Source organism: Sorex fumeus, unplaced genomic scaffold (genome assembly GCF_029834395.1).
Source record: "Sorex fumeus unplaced genomic scaffold, SorFum_2.1 ptg000014l, whole genome shotgun sequence".
In the NCBI taxonomy this organism is placed as follows: Eukaryota; Metazoa; Chordata; class Mammalia; order Eulipotyphla; family Soricidae; genus Sorex; species Sorex fumeus.
The window spans coordinates 20,192,216-20,207,584 of NW_026606071.1; the positions used below are offsets into that span (position 1 = coordinate 20,192,216).

The 15,369-nt window shown below is 39.7% G+C and overlaps 1 protein-coding gene across 1 annotated transcript in view; it reads left to right on the forward strand.

The window, feature by feature from the left end:
• BMPR2 (bone morphogenetic protein receptor type 2) overlaps window positions 1–15,369 on the forward strand; it is a 180,637-nt gene that overhangs the window by 118,654 nt on the left and 46,614 nt on the right. The window contains exons 4-5 of the mRNA XM_056111883.1: window positions 9,470–9,580; window positions 11,243–11,334. Coding sequence (XP_055967858.1) covers window positions 9,470–9,580; window positions 11,243–11,334 — 203 coding nt within the window. The remainder of the gene's footprint in view (window positions 1–9,469; window positions 9,581–11,242; window positions 11,335–15,369) is intronic.

Below are 15,369 nucleotides of genomic sequence, written 5' to 3' on the forward strand. Positions count from 1 at the left end.
TGGAGTGATAGCACAGAGGGTAGGCCTTGTACACAGCCGACCTGGGTTCGATTCCTCTGTCCCCTCTCGGAGAGCCCAGCAAGCTACCGAGAATATCTCGCCCGCGCGGCAAAGCCTGGTAAGCTCCCCATGGCATATTTGATATGCCAAAAACAGTAACAACAAGTCTCACAATGGTGATGTTATTGGTGCCTACTTGAGCAAATCGATGAACAATGGGAAGGACAGTGCTACAGTGCTACAGGTATAAGACTACAGAGTCTATTCTGTTGTGTAATAGGGTAACTTCTTATTTTGATTGTTGTCCCCTATTTTGTTACGGCTGTCATCTATAAAGAGTCTGATCCGTTTATTGTCTTCAAAGACTGTAAAATCTTATACGCCGAAGGTTGTGTGTTCATGGGCTCACTGGATGGCACTGTCTCACTGCCTGCGTTTGGTGCTCTTGAGCCGCTGTGTGTGGCCTGGATCGGAATGGCTGTTGGCCAAGGGCAGACGGAAGAAGAAACGAGGGCCAGGCCGGTCTATATCAATAGTAGTTTATTCCAGTCCTCTTCACTCCTGTCTTTCTCTGCCTCCTTCTCTCCTGGGCCCCTCTCTCCTTCTGGCTCTGACTCTGGATCTCTGGAGCCCAAGCTCTCTCGCTTCTGACTCCCTTTCCAAGCTTAAGTCTTAGTTTATATAGCAGTCACATAAGGCGGTGACATAAAGGTGGGTTGAATACTGACGAATCAACAAAGAGAGGTAAGACCACTCCTCCAAGAGATTAACTCAAGGATAAAATCTCATCTACAGAGATTACTTCAGATTACTAGGAGATCCACCCAAGGGTGGGATCCCAACAAGGGTGTGTTCTTCCTTCAGTCAGTAATCTACTTAAATAGTTGTAATAAATCTACTTCTAATATTTCTAGCAATGTCATTCTGTATGAGCACAGTAAGAGATGTAAATTTAGTTTGGTTCTTCCTGAGAACATCTCACTATACATTTCGTAGTCCTCAGGCCAGGTTAATCTTCCTAGCTCCAGCAGGGTCCTAGTCTCGTCGTTACTTACTTTTGGATCATGACAGCATTTGTCCATGATCATGCCCTCAACTTATAGTTGAGTATCGTGACTCTTTGGCCTGGCCTATTTCGATGCCAGGGTAGCTCACTGCTTGCCCTGGGTCCATTCAGTCCCTCGTCGGGACCCTGCTTTTGGGGTGCTAGGAACTAAGGGCAACTGAGTCAAGAAATCAGATGCCCAGGAGTAAATATGATTCGGAGTCAATCAACTCCCAAGTTACAAAGCATAATATTAACTGTCTTCCTGTGTCCACACAGAAAGGACATTGTTTACAATACAAGTTCAGTGTCCTTAGATGGGTTTGACCTGACAAACCTAAGCTACCTGAGGAAGGACAAAAGAGTGTTATCCTACAAAAGACAATGCTATGTTTGTTAGTTTTGGTGCATAAAGTACATACTTGAGGAAGGAAAGCTACCTGAGTGCCTTTTTTCTGATGGTAGAGTTGGTTTTTTAATCAGAATATATTATTAATAAAGTCATATATATATAAGTGCTGTAGGGCAGATTGCTGTTTATTTGGTATGTAATCTGGAAATGCCTCTACTCCCTCATCGTCATAACTAGAAGACAGGGAGAGACTGAGGAAAAAGACATACTATTCCAGATTGGTATGTGGTAGTTTCAGGTATCATGTGAATTTATGAGAGTTGTTCCAGGCCAAGAACATTATAGAAGGAAAATCAGGGCTTACAGAAGGATTCTCTTTTGGATAGATGCCCTAGTAAAAACACTTTGTGTCAAGATGAAATATTTCCAATAAACACATTTTGGGTTAAAAAAATCAGTTTAAATGAAAACAGGAAATTAATTGATAAAAATCAACAAGCCCAAGAGCTGGTTCTTTAAAAAGATCAATATAATTGATAAATCTCTAGCAGGGCTATCTGGAGAAAATTACATTACCAATAATCAGAAATGAAAAAGGTCCATCACTACTGATCCCATGGACATTAGAAGGATAACAAAAGGAATATTATTAAGAACTCTATCACAGATTTGATAAATGTAATGGACCAGCTCCTTGAGACACAATTAGAATTCAAACAGGAAGAAATATGTAAGATGAGTAGACACCCTTTAGTGATATTTAATCAACAGTTAATAACTTTACAAAATAGCAACAGGGTCAGTTGGCTTCACTATTGAATTATAGCAAGAATTTAGAGAAATGATACTATTTTTGTAATTTTTTTCAGAAAATAGAAGCAGAGGAATACTAGCCTTCATTCTGTGAGACTAGTATTACTCTTCTAACAAGACAATAAAAAGACAAGACATAACGAATACAAAACATAAAAAAATGTGGAAAACATATCTAATACGGTTATTTATATCCTCCAACTACAAAGAACTGTTAAGAATAAGAAAATGAACAGTTCAATTCAAAAGGTAAGCGAAAGCCCTGAAAAAGCACAGGAAACCCAAATATTTTGTTAATAGAATCAATTTTCCGCCTCCTTCATTGTTTTTAGAATTTTAACTTCCTCTTCCATATAGGGAGTGGTAGAATGACAACTTTACAAGTAGAGCTTCTCATATAATGTAAATAAGTATCTTTTCAAGGATAGCTGCTTTACTGTATGCCTTCTCTTTCCAGCATTTTGAAGGGGTATAGCCTGCCTAGCTGTGCTAAGAGGGCCTGAGGGCTACTTTCACAATTTCCAGTAAACTTATTAGCCTGATGTTCAGTTCTTGACCTGGTAAGACACCCTGTGATAATGGGGCGGGGGGCATGCAGTGCCAAGCATTGAACTTGGGGTCTCATGCATATAGGGCATGCTGTCTAGCTCCTTGGCATGTTTGTTCTTCTTTAAAAAGTAACCAACTCTAGTTAATTCTTCTGCCAAAGAGAAATATTTTGGTTCATATTTTTGCATTCACTAGCCATAATGCATGGACTGAGAAAGAAAAAGGAATTTGTTTTCTCACAGTCCTAGAGACTGGAAGTCTAAAATTAGGATTGCATCTTCTGTTGAGGGCTGCCTTCTCACATGGGGAAGGGAAAAAGTAAGCTGTCCTTATCTTTTTCAAAAGGCAATAGTCTCATCATAAGGCTCCCACCCTACACCTAAACCTAATTATTTCCCGGAGGGCCTATAATATCCATCACATTGTGAGGATGGGTCATCTTGGCATTTATTTTATTTTTACACTTTTGGGTCACACCTAACAGTATTAGGAGTTTCTCCCTCCTTGATGCTCAGAAGTCACTCTGGTCAGTGCTCAAGGACCAGGTGGTACCAGGAATTGAATCCAAGCTAACAGCACACAAAGCTTGTGCACTAGCCCTTTGAGCTTTCTTACTCCAGCCCCTTCAATACATGAATTTTCAAGGGAATGTGGAGGGTTGGGGAAGTAGTTAAGTGGCCTCAAAATTCAATGCACCACAGACTTTGAGTCGCTCTGCTTCTTGCCAGGTTGGCAAGTGTCACTGGGTATAACCCCAGTTCCCACCCCCCACCCCCGAATGCTGTTTAAAGGTTCCCAAATAAAATTAAAAATAAAGAGAATACAGACATGTTCATACACATACTATAAAATATGAACTATATAAACAGAAGGAGAGGTATTTTGGGGTAGGTACATATGTAAATATAAAACTCAGTTATGTTTTATGCATAACTTTTCTTTGACCTAAAACAACTCTAAAGAATAGTCTTTCAAAATAATAAATGTAACACTAAAGATTATGAACTTGGATTTATAGAGATCTAAAAATAGATGATAATCTTTTTGATGCATACTGCCCAATGGAATGCTAAATAGGATTAGAACAAAACATCTCAAAAACAAGCATTCACCATGGAAACCTTTTGGATCTTTCTTCTGCCTTATTCAGACCTCTCTAATTTGTTTTGTTTTTGTGCCAGGGATCAAACCCAAGTCTTCATTCAAGCAAAACTTGCATTCTACCCCTGAGGTACATCCTTTGCCTCGTCTGCTTTAAATATCAGTATGTTCTGTTTTCTCCTTGTTCTGCTTTTGTCCTCCCTTTTTATCTTCCACCTTTTCTCTTTACCCTAGTGGACCATAAAATAAAATTTGAGCTTTATTTGCTGTATTTTTTGTTTTGTTTTGTTCTTACTTGGTAAAATCAACTTTTTTGTTTTCCTTTTTAAGGTGAGGGGAGGGAGGCCAAGAGCCATCTGGTGGTACTCAGAGCTTAACTCCTGGCTCTGTGCTGACGGATCACTCTTATTAGGTCTTGGGGACCATATGGGGTTTTGGGGATCAAATCCGTGTCAACTACATATAAGGAAGGTGCCCTACCTGCTATTGTATCTCTCTAGCCCCTTAAATATTTATTTTCTTCCTTAAAAAATAAAGGGTGTTGGGAGGATCCTCCCAGAATGGGAGAAGCATGCTGAATGAAAGTAGACTATAGACCAAACATGATTGCCACTTAGTGCCTCTTTTTTGCAAACTACAACACCCAAAAGGAGAGAGAGAACAAAAGGGAATGCCCTGCCCACAGAGACAGGGTGGGATGGGGGGTGGGTGGGGGGTGGGAGGGATACTGGGACCCGTGGTGGTGGAGGATGGGCACTGGTGGGGGGATGGGTATTTGATCATTGTATAGTTGAAATCCAAGCACAAAAATTTGTAAGTCTACAACTGTACCTCATGGTGTCTCACTAATAAAAATTAAAAAATAAGGGATTTTATAAAGCAAAACAAGACAGAGGGAGAACAAATATTGGATAATCCCACTCATCTGTGGAATATATAGAGACAAAACAACGATGACAAGGCAGTATCAAACAATATAAAATTCTTGGCTATGGATTACAGAAGTGATAAACAGTGAGAGGGATGTGAGGAGGGAATGAAGATCAGAAGAGATGACATAAAGGCAGTGGTATAAATTCTTGGATACTTTGGTGAAGTACACAGTAACGTTGTACAGCAGTACTATAAACATTAATGTTTTTGTGACCATATTACCTAACTATATTAAGCTATAATAAAAATTTTTTAATAAATAGTGATGTTTAACTTGCTGTATGTATAAATTAAAAACAAAATAATGCCATAATAAGTTATGTACCTTTTTATTGTGTAATTTTGATTATATCACATTTTTATGAACTGGAGCAATAGCATAGTGGCTAGGGCGTTTGCCTTACATGCAGCCAACCTAGGTTTGTTTCCTCTGTTCCTCTCAGAGAGCCCGGCAAGCTACCGAGAGTGTCCCGCCCGCACAGCAGAGCCTGGCAAGCTTCCCGTGCGTATTCAGTATGCCAAAACCAGTAACAGCAAGTCTCACAATGGAGACATTACTGGTGCCCACTCGAGCAAATCAATGAACAACAGGAGGACAGTGCTACAGTGCTACACATTTTTATTTGATTAAATGATAGTTTCCATATTAATGAGTCTGGAATAGTATTGCCATATACCTTACTTAGAAGCTTAAGATTTTTTTCTTTGCTTTTTGCATCACACCCAGCGATGCTCAGGGGTTACTCCTGGCTCTGCACTCAGGAATTACTCCTGGGTGTGCTCAGAGGACCATATGGGATGCTAGGGATTGAACCTGGGTCCGCTGCATGCAAGGCAAATGCCCTATCTGCAGTACTGTCACTCCAGTCCCTGTACTATCATTCTGGCCCCAAGAATTTTCTAAGAAGAGAAAATATCTGATACTAAGTTTAAGGAAAGAACAATTGCTTGAACGGGCCCAGTAACATTGTGAGACTTGTTATTACTGTGTCTTGGTATATTGAATATGTCGGGTAGCTTTCCAGGCTTTGCCATATGGGCGAGATACTCTCGGTAGCTTGCTGGGGTCTCTGAGAGGGGTGGAGGAATCAAACTTGGGTCGGCCTGGTCGGCCGCATGCAAGACAAACGTCCTACCCACTGTGCTATCACTCCAGCCCAAGGAAAGAATAATAAAGCATATAAAATATTTGTTTATATTTTACTATAGTGAAGAATTTATAGATTGATTTGTGAATCTGTATAAAGTTCCTGTTCATGTATTGAAAAGTTTCTCTTTGAATTAGACAAATTTTAAAATCAGGTTTTAAAAAGAAACAGAGGTGAAACTCACAGAATAGAATTAATCATACTAGGGGCTAGAGCAATAGCACAGCGGGTAGGGCATTTGCCTTGCAAGCAGCCAACCCAGGTTCGATTCCCAGCATCCCATATGGTCCCCTGAGCACCGCCAGGAGTAATTCCTGAGTGCAGGCCCAGGAGTAACTCCTGTGCATTGCCAGATGTAACCAAAAAAGCAAAAAAAGAAAAATAGAATTAATCATACTAAACTGTTTTTTCTCAATATTATAAAACTATCTCCTCTAACTCTAAAATTTTTTTCCAAAGTTTATTTTATTTTTATAAGTCGTTCACAATAGTTCATTACATTTAATATTCAGTCACCAATACCACCACCATTGCGCCTCCTCACCACCATATTTTGAATGTTTCCACCCCAGAACCCAAGCTGTGTCCCCCAGAGCAGAACCAAAACAATTAATTTTGTATTGCTTGTTAAGAATAACATGCTAAAAATGGTCCAATCAAGTTTCCTTAGAGGAAAGTGTGTGAAGCTGGTTGTATTTCATTCTGGAGCCATTAAGCCCGTGTATAAGAGATTGCTAACGTGTGTTAAACCCCATCAGATGTTGTGTGCTACGCTATGTATATCAGTGGTGTAGAGTATGAGAGGTTACTCCAGGAATTCTAAAATCTAGAATACAGCAGATTCGCACATGGGTGAAGCCTATGTTTCTCTCTTCTGGGAGCTTTGTTTCTGAGTCTCTGGATCATGACCATTGATAAGGTTATATGGTGCCAGCGACAGTTTGTGGGGGTGACTGCCAAGCTACTGGTAAACTTGGGAGATGGGAGGAGGAGGCCCATTTCTACTCCAAGCGAGCTTAGAGATTTCAGTCATAGGTCCCTCATACCTGGGTTTTTCTGCAGACTCCTCATCCAAGAATGACTGAGCATGGCAGCGATTGGGTTCTAGAGATTTTCGCCTGCCAAGAACTCTGTTGGGCTGGGGAGGGAAACTCTACCTGCCCCCTCTGAATTGCCCTGGTGAAGACAGCCTGGTGTGGGATGTGGACGGCTCTAAAATTTTTACATGATCAACAGACACTATCAGTTTCCCCCTTTCATGGCTCTTGAAAACTACTAATCTGGTTTCTGTATCTACGAATTTGCCCTTTCTCTATATTGCATATAAGTGGAATAAGAGAATTGTGATCTTTTGTGTCTTTATGTGGAAAAACTATATTTTGTTTATGCATGCATCACCTTTGGGACATCTGTGTTGTATCTTTTGGACTGTTGTGATTGGTGAGACCATAATTTTTTTGGCTCTTTGGGTCACACCCACCTGGTGATGCTTAGGGATTACTCCTGCTCTGCACTCAGGAATTACTCCTGGCAGTTTTCAGGGGACGTTACTGGATGTGGATGCCAGGGATTGAACCCTGGTCAGTGTCGGCCATGTGCAAGGCAAATGCCCTATCCATTGTACTATCGTTTCAACCCCAGCCATAAACATCCTTTTCAAAGTTTATTTGAGGTCTGGTTTTCAGATTATTGATGTATATTTCTAGATAACTATATGTTTAACTTTTGAGATGCTTTCAAAATGATTGTTACTAAAACTATAGCTATCCTACTATAGGTGAAGAGGTGTCTCAGGTAAAATGGGTGTCTATGTGTAGTTTCTTTCTGTAACTTGTTGTGTATTAAAAGTAGGTATAATATTGTTAAATTTTATTTAAAATTCAGTAAATGTCCTATATATTAAAAGAGTGTTAAAGTGTTTCAAATGTTTTAAATTTTTTTCCCAAATTATTTTTTGACATTTTAACATTCAGTTGTGTTTAATTAATTTGATGGAAGCAAATGCATACTTACAAGAGGAATGCCTACCATAGAAATTTTTGCTATAGAGGCTTATGACTTTGTGAGCAGGATATCTAGTTTGATACCATGTATAATTAAGATATCCAAACTGAGAAAGATTTTAGGGGTTAAGACTTGTCTTATATGTTGCCAACCTGGGTTTGATCCCTGGCACTGCACATGATCTCCAGACCTTTACAGATATGATCCCTGGATGCAGAGCTAGGAGCAAGTACTTGGGCACTGCAGGGGGTGGCCCCCCAAAACAACAACAAAAATGCTTTTGAGAAGAGTCTTAATTTAAATATACAATGTGCTTGATTTTGAATGAAAAAATTAAGTAAGTGTATTATTACTAATTACTATAGGCAAAGCCTGGCAAGCTCCCCGTGACATATTTGATATGCCAAACACAGTAACAAGAAGTCTCACGATGGAGACATTACTGGGCCCACTCAAGCAAATCGATGAACAGTGGGAGGACAATGCTACTACAGTACTACTATACGGAAATCTCTAGTAAAAAAAATAGCTATTGCAGAGGGTAACTTACTCTGTTGTAGACTTGGTAGGATTTTTTTTTTTGTATGCTGAACTTAAAACTATATTCTTTTAACCAGTGACTGAACACTCTCTAATTGTATCTTGTTGCTCTAACTACAAGTCTGTTCTGCATCAAGGAAACTACCACACCTTTAGTTTTCTCTTGTTTCACATCAGAAGTTCTCTACTCATCACATGTTAGAGTTACCTTCACTCTCTTCACTATTCTTGCTATCTTCTAAATGTATTCTTGTTCCTGACACCATCCTACTGGTCATTTCATATTTCTCTAGGTGTGATCTGATATGGGGAATGAAACATAAAGTGGTTTATATGCTCATAATAGCCCTGTGAGCTAGATATATGAATTCCCAACCTGCATGTGAATAGACTCAGACCAGAGAAGAAATTTTCTCAAAGTGATGAAACCACAGAATTGAATTTCAAACCCAGTTCAGATTTACTTCCTGCAAAGTTATGCTCTTTTCATTAAATAATATCAGCACTGACAAGCCTAATAACTCCCATTTATTGTTTGATAATATACTCAATACCAAGTACTTGAGCTTGTAAGCCTCTCAGAAAAGTTTAAATTAGAGAACATCTCACTAGTAAGATATTTGAACTCAGAAAAGCCAAATTATTTGCTAAAGACCAACAGGTGATATGGATTCAGAATTAAAAACCAATTGTGATTCCACAGATTGTTCTCCTAATTATTATTCTATGTGTGATATTTTATGTTGTAGTTGCTATTTATTTAAATAGGAGCACAGGTTTTTCAGTGTTCTAAATATGTAAAAAATTTTTGATTAAAGTATATGCTTTGTAAGTATCACTGGGTTATTAATATTTTTTTCATTTCTTTGATACAAAAACTGTTGATTTGACTATATTGATACATCATATCCAAAGGATAGTCTTATTTAACAAAATGCTTTTTTTTTAAAGGATGACTATATTTAAATTTTTGTTTTCTTTTAGGTCCACCTCATTCATTTAGTCGAGATGAGACAATAATTATTGCTTTAGCATCAGTCTCTGTGTTAGCTGTTTTGCTAGTTGCCTTATGCTTTGGATACCGAATGCTGACAGGTAAGAAACAAAATGAAACCTACTCTTTACCTATTATATATTAAACAAGCCATTTAACTAGAATTTATTTTCTCCTTTTCAAAAATCTGTGCTTAGAGCATAAAACCTGAGTGGAATTTATGGGTAACTTGAAACCACTAAAACCAAGAGGGTTTGGGTATGTGCCATGAGCTGACAGCCTTCATACTTATTTGTCACCATTAAGGAACTCCATTTACCTGAGCTGTCTCCATTGAGTGAAGAGACACCTTCCTTCCTTTTTTTTTTTTTTGGCGGGTGGACATCTGGCAACACTCAGCATTTAGGGTTCACTTTTGGCTGTGACTGGGGACCACAGTGGGGGTGCAGGTGATCTAACCCAGGTTGGCCATGCACAAGGAAAGCACCCTCTCAGCTCTTCTATTTCTCCAGCTCGAGAGGCTCTATCTTTGAGTGTTCTGTATCAGTAACAGTAATGTGTCACCAGTGGTCATGTCGATTAGTTAAGAAGGAAAGGGAATAAAATTTCCATCCTCAGCCTCCCCCACCCTTTCAAAAAAGTCTCTGTTCTTAGTATAAAAAATCACCTTTGTATTATAGCAGCTCTCATCTTTCTTTTTATTTTAATTTTTGTGCTGCCAGAGATTGAACCCAGTACATTGTCAATGTGAATCATGCACTCTACCACTGTTTTCATCTCAGGCCCCTTCTCATCCTTTCTCATGGAACCTTTTACTTTATTCTAAAGATTCATTTATTGTTTGTTTGTTTGTTTGTTTGGAGACCACAACTGGCAATGTTCAGGGGTTACTCCAAGCTCTGCACTCAGGAATTATTCCTAGCAGTGCTTGGGGGACCATATGGGATGCCAGGGATCAAGGCAAATGCTTTACCTGCTGTACTATCATTCTGATCCCATTTTTACAGAAAGGTTTAAACATTTAAAAAATACCTATCAACCAGCTTCAATAACTATTACATCTACATCCCCTACATGAGAGGTTCACAGTCTTATTTGACCTACCACCCCCTTTTCAGAAAAAAATTATTCAGTGTCCCTTTCAAAATTTTATCTTCTAAGCAAACAAACAGCACCCCCCCCCCCCCCGCCCTCAAAACTCCATGCCAAATGCACACTAGGATAATTTCAGCACCCTCAAGGGAGTAATAGTTCCCATTTGGGAAACATTGTTTACATCCTAGCACAACTCACTACATTCTTCCTTATAGTAATGACAGTAATGCTACCTGATTATTTTGAATCTCAAAATTGTAAGAGTTTAAAAGTATGTTTATAACTACAATACCATTTTTACTTCTAAAAATTTGTCAGTATCATGAAATGTTCTAATGAGTTTCAGGTTCAATGGGCATTTAAGGGAAATCATCTACTCAGTTAATTCATTACAATAACTTTAATAAAACATTCTTTAATGTTTCTGCAGCATCTGTAAGACTATAAACTAGGTCTGTTGCTGAAATTATCTCTTTCCAGTATTCAGCTTTCAGGAGTTTCATCTTTGATCCTCATATATGAATCCCAGTTCAGTAAATAGTTTTTTTCCATGGACATTAGTCATGTCCTTCCCCCAACCCTTTTGTTGCTATTCTTTAGATTATAATGTAATGAAAATTATCAGAGAACTGCACTTTGTAACCTTTTTTTCTCCCCTGTTCCCTTAGGAGACCGGAAACAGGGTCTTCACAGTATGAACATGATGGAGGCAGCAACATCAGAACCCTCTCTTGACTTAGATAATCTGAAACTACTGGAAGTAAGATTCATTGCTTTTATATTGTGGACTATTTTTCCTACTTTTGTAGTTTATTGGGGACAGTGACTTCACTTACTAACACATCAATTCACTTATTCAGTGAACATTTGGCGTTTTTGTGCCAAAGCCCAGTGTAGGCAGGGAGAATATGCATTATCAACATATTCTTTCTGAGGTTTGTGTTCTAGTGGGAGAGAATCTACTCGCAGGTAAATAAATGAATATACATAGTTCCTAGCAGTAAGTGCTATGGAGTAAAATAAAGTAATTAGAGTTAATAAAATAATAAAAGAGGTTATTAAAGAAAATATGTTTAGAAAGGAGGAGATATTTGAGTACAGACAACAGAGTATCCTAATGAAGCTGTGAAATTCTGAGAAGAGTGGTAGGCAAGGCATTCATGATAGATGTCAAATAAATGTTTGAGTTTGAAAATACTATGTTTTTATAAATATCTCTGACTATTATGTAATTTAAATTTATTTGGTAATATTTCAGAATCTATGTTAAAGTCTTACCATAGAGTGTGCCTCTTTGGCTGCATCTACCAGACATGTGTACTTTCTTTCTTTTTTTGGCATATTTCCCTATTATGGGGAAATGACCGGCACATCTGTGCTTAGACTGTGTATTTTGGGCTTTTTCTACTTTGAAGAAACCCATGTTCTCACTTGAGCACGTGTCTCTCTCTCCTTCCCTCCCTATATTTGCCAAAGATATCCTTACTATGGCACAAGAAAGATAATTAAAGGACTAGAGTACATGATAGTTATGTAGAGGACTCAAATCCAATTTCTGACACTTCATGGCTCTCTGACTGCCACCACTGTATAGTATATTCTTATACTATATATGAATACAGTCAGACTATATCTGCCCCTTTCCTTCTGACTCATTTCACTCAGCGTGCTACTCTCTATGTCCATTCATTTATAGACAAATTTCATGACTTCATTTTTCTGACAGCTGCATAGTATTCCACTGTGTAGATGTGCCATAGTTTCTTTATCCATTCATCTTGTTCTCAGGCATTCAGGCACTCAGGCATTCCAGATCCTGGCTATGGTGAATAGTGCTGCAACGAACACATGAGTACAGATGATGTTTCTGCTGTGTGTTTTTGGGCCCCCAGGGTATATTCCCAGAAATGATATTGCTGGGCCAAATGGGAGCTTAATTTCTAGTTTTTGAGAAACATCCATATTGTTTTTCAAAAAGACTGGACCAGTTGACATTCCCACCAATAGTGAAGAAGTATCTCTCTCTCCTCTCCCCACGTCCACACCAACACCAGTTACTTTTGTTTTTGGATGTGTGCCAGTCTCTGTGGTGTGAGATGATATCTCATTGTTGTGTTGATCTGCAATCTCCCTGATGATTAGTGATGAAGAGCATTTTTTCATGTGCCTTTTAGCCATTTGAATTTCTTCTTTGAGAAAGTTTCTGTTCATTTTATCACCCCATTTTCTGGTGGGATTGGATATTTTCTTCTTGTAGAGTTCAACCAGTGACTTGTATGTCCTTGATATTAACCCCTTATCAGAAGGGTATTGGGTGAATATCCTTTTCCATTTCATGGGCTGTCTTTGTATCCTGGTCACTGTTTCTTTTGAGGTGCAGAAGCATCTTAATTTAAGATAGTCCGATTTCTTTCTCTGCTACCACATGCTTGGTCAGAATTAAGAATATTGTTTTATTTTTTAATTTTTTGTTTTTTATTAGTGGAACACAGTTGTAGACATACAAATTTTTGAGCTTGGGTTTCAGTTATACAATGATTGGGTACCCGTCCCTCCACCAGTGCCTATTCTCTACCTCCAATGCTCTCAATATCCCTCCACCCCCCATCCCCCCCATCTCACCCACCCTACCCCTGAGGCAGGGCATTCCCTTTTGTTCTCTCTCTCATTTTGGGTGCTGTGGTTTGCAAAAGAGGCACTGAGTGGCAATCATATTCGGTCTATAGTCTGCTTTCAGCATGCATATCTCATCCTGGGAGGATACTCCAAACACCCTTTACTTAGTGCTCCCTTCTCTGTCTGAGCTGCCTTTTCCCCTAGCATGTGCTGCTGGCCTCCAAGCCATGGAGTGAACCTCCTGGTAATTATCTCAACTATTCTTGGTAATTATCTCAACTATCCTACACTACCTCCACTACCCAGCTGCTGCCACACTCCAGGATGCTTTCCGTACCTGCGTGGCCACAAAGCAACCACGCGACACATTATAAGACACTAAATACCCATTTTGCAGAATTGCCGTATCATATTTGATAGGGTTCAAATATGGTAACACCTACAAGGGCAATTAGAGGTCACCCCAAAAGCCTCCTATCCCCCTTGGGAAGCCTGGCAAGCTACCGAGAATATTCCGCCCGCATGGCAGAGCCTCGCAAGCTATCCATTGTGTATTCGATATGCCAAAACCAGTAATTACAATGGGTCTCATTCCCTTGACCCTGAAGGTGTCACCAATATGGCAGCACTGAGAAGGATGAGAAAGGAGAGGCCGATAAAATCTCAAGGCCTAATTCGGCTGCCACAACGAAGGAAGACAAAAATGATCATCTGTACTTTCAATGCACGTACGCTAGCATCAGATGCATCCATCGAGGACCTGATGGTACAAGCGCGAAAGATCAAGTACGACATCATTGGTCTGACTGAGACAAGAAGGCACCAATCTCATCACGCCGATTTCAACACTGGAGAAGAATTGTTCCTCGGAACATGCGATAAAAGAGGTGTCCTTGTCAACACAAACTTGGCCATGAGCATTGATTCATTCAAATGCCTAACAACCTGAATCGGATGTTTACATTTGAATAGATGTGGCTCACTGCCAGCAGTTTCTATCTTCGTTGTCTACACACCAACATCCAATTATGATGATAACCAAGCTCATTGAGATTTCTGGAGAGTTCAAGATGCCTCTCTGTCTAACATTCATTGATTTAAAGAAGGCCTTTGATTCTGTTGAGATGGAAGCAGTCACTGAAGCCCTAGACAATCAGGGCATTCAAACTCAATACATCAAGATCCTCCATGAGCTGTATTACAGATTCACTACCAGGATCTCACCATTCTACAAAGAAGTAATCATTGATGTCAAGAGAGGGGTTTGGCAGGATGATACCATTTCACCGAAACTCTTCAGTGCCACCCTCGAGAACATCATGTGACGACTGGGAAGGAATGGGAGTGAAGATAGATGGTCGGCAACTACACCAGCTCCTCTTTACTGATGACATTGTTTTAATAACACCAAACATTAGCCAAGCAGCACAAATGCTGGCCGACTTCGACCATGAGTGTGGAAAGGTCGGACTACAGCTGAATCTTACAAAGACAATGTTTATGAGAAACAGTCTCATTCCTAACACCCCATTCACTCTCAAGGGAATGACCATCTCTGAATGCAACAGCTATGTGTACCTAGGTCGAGAAGTCAACATGACAAATGACCTGGCACCCGAGCTGCACAGGAGGAAGAGAGCGGCTTGCAACGCCTTCAAGAGCATTGAAGAAATAGCTAAGAGGACGAAGAACCTCCAGCTCCGGGAACATCTCTTTGATTCCACTGTTCTTCCTGCATTAACATACACCTCAGAGACCTGGGCCCTACGCAAACAGAATAAGAACGCTATTTGTGTCTCCCAAAGAGGAATTGAAAGAGCTTGGAATATCATGTTTCACTCAAATGAGAGAAAGAATCCAGAGTTCCGACGTCTGTTGATGATCAAGAATCAGGGACGCTGTCTCGTTTGCCAAGGTGTCAAAAATCAGATGGGCTGGTCACGTAATGAGATTTAAAGACGACTGCTGGACTAGAACTGTTACCGACTGGATTCCATAAGATGTCAAAAGACCACGTGGCCACCCACCTACCAGATAGTCAGACTTCTTCATCAAGATCATGAACGATCGGTTTGAGGCTCTTCATGTTCCTAGAACGAACAGACGCCATTGGGCTACACTAGCACGCGACAGGGACAAATGGAGGCGTTACTGGCGCCTGCTCGAGCAAATCAACGAT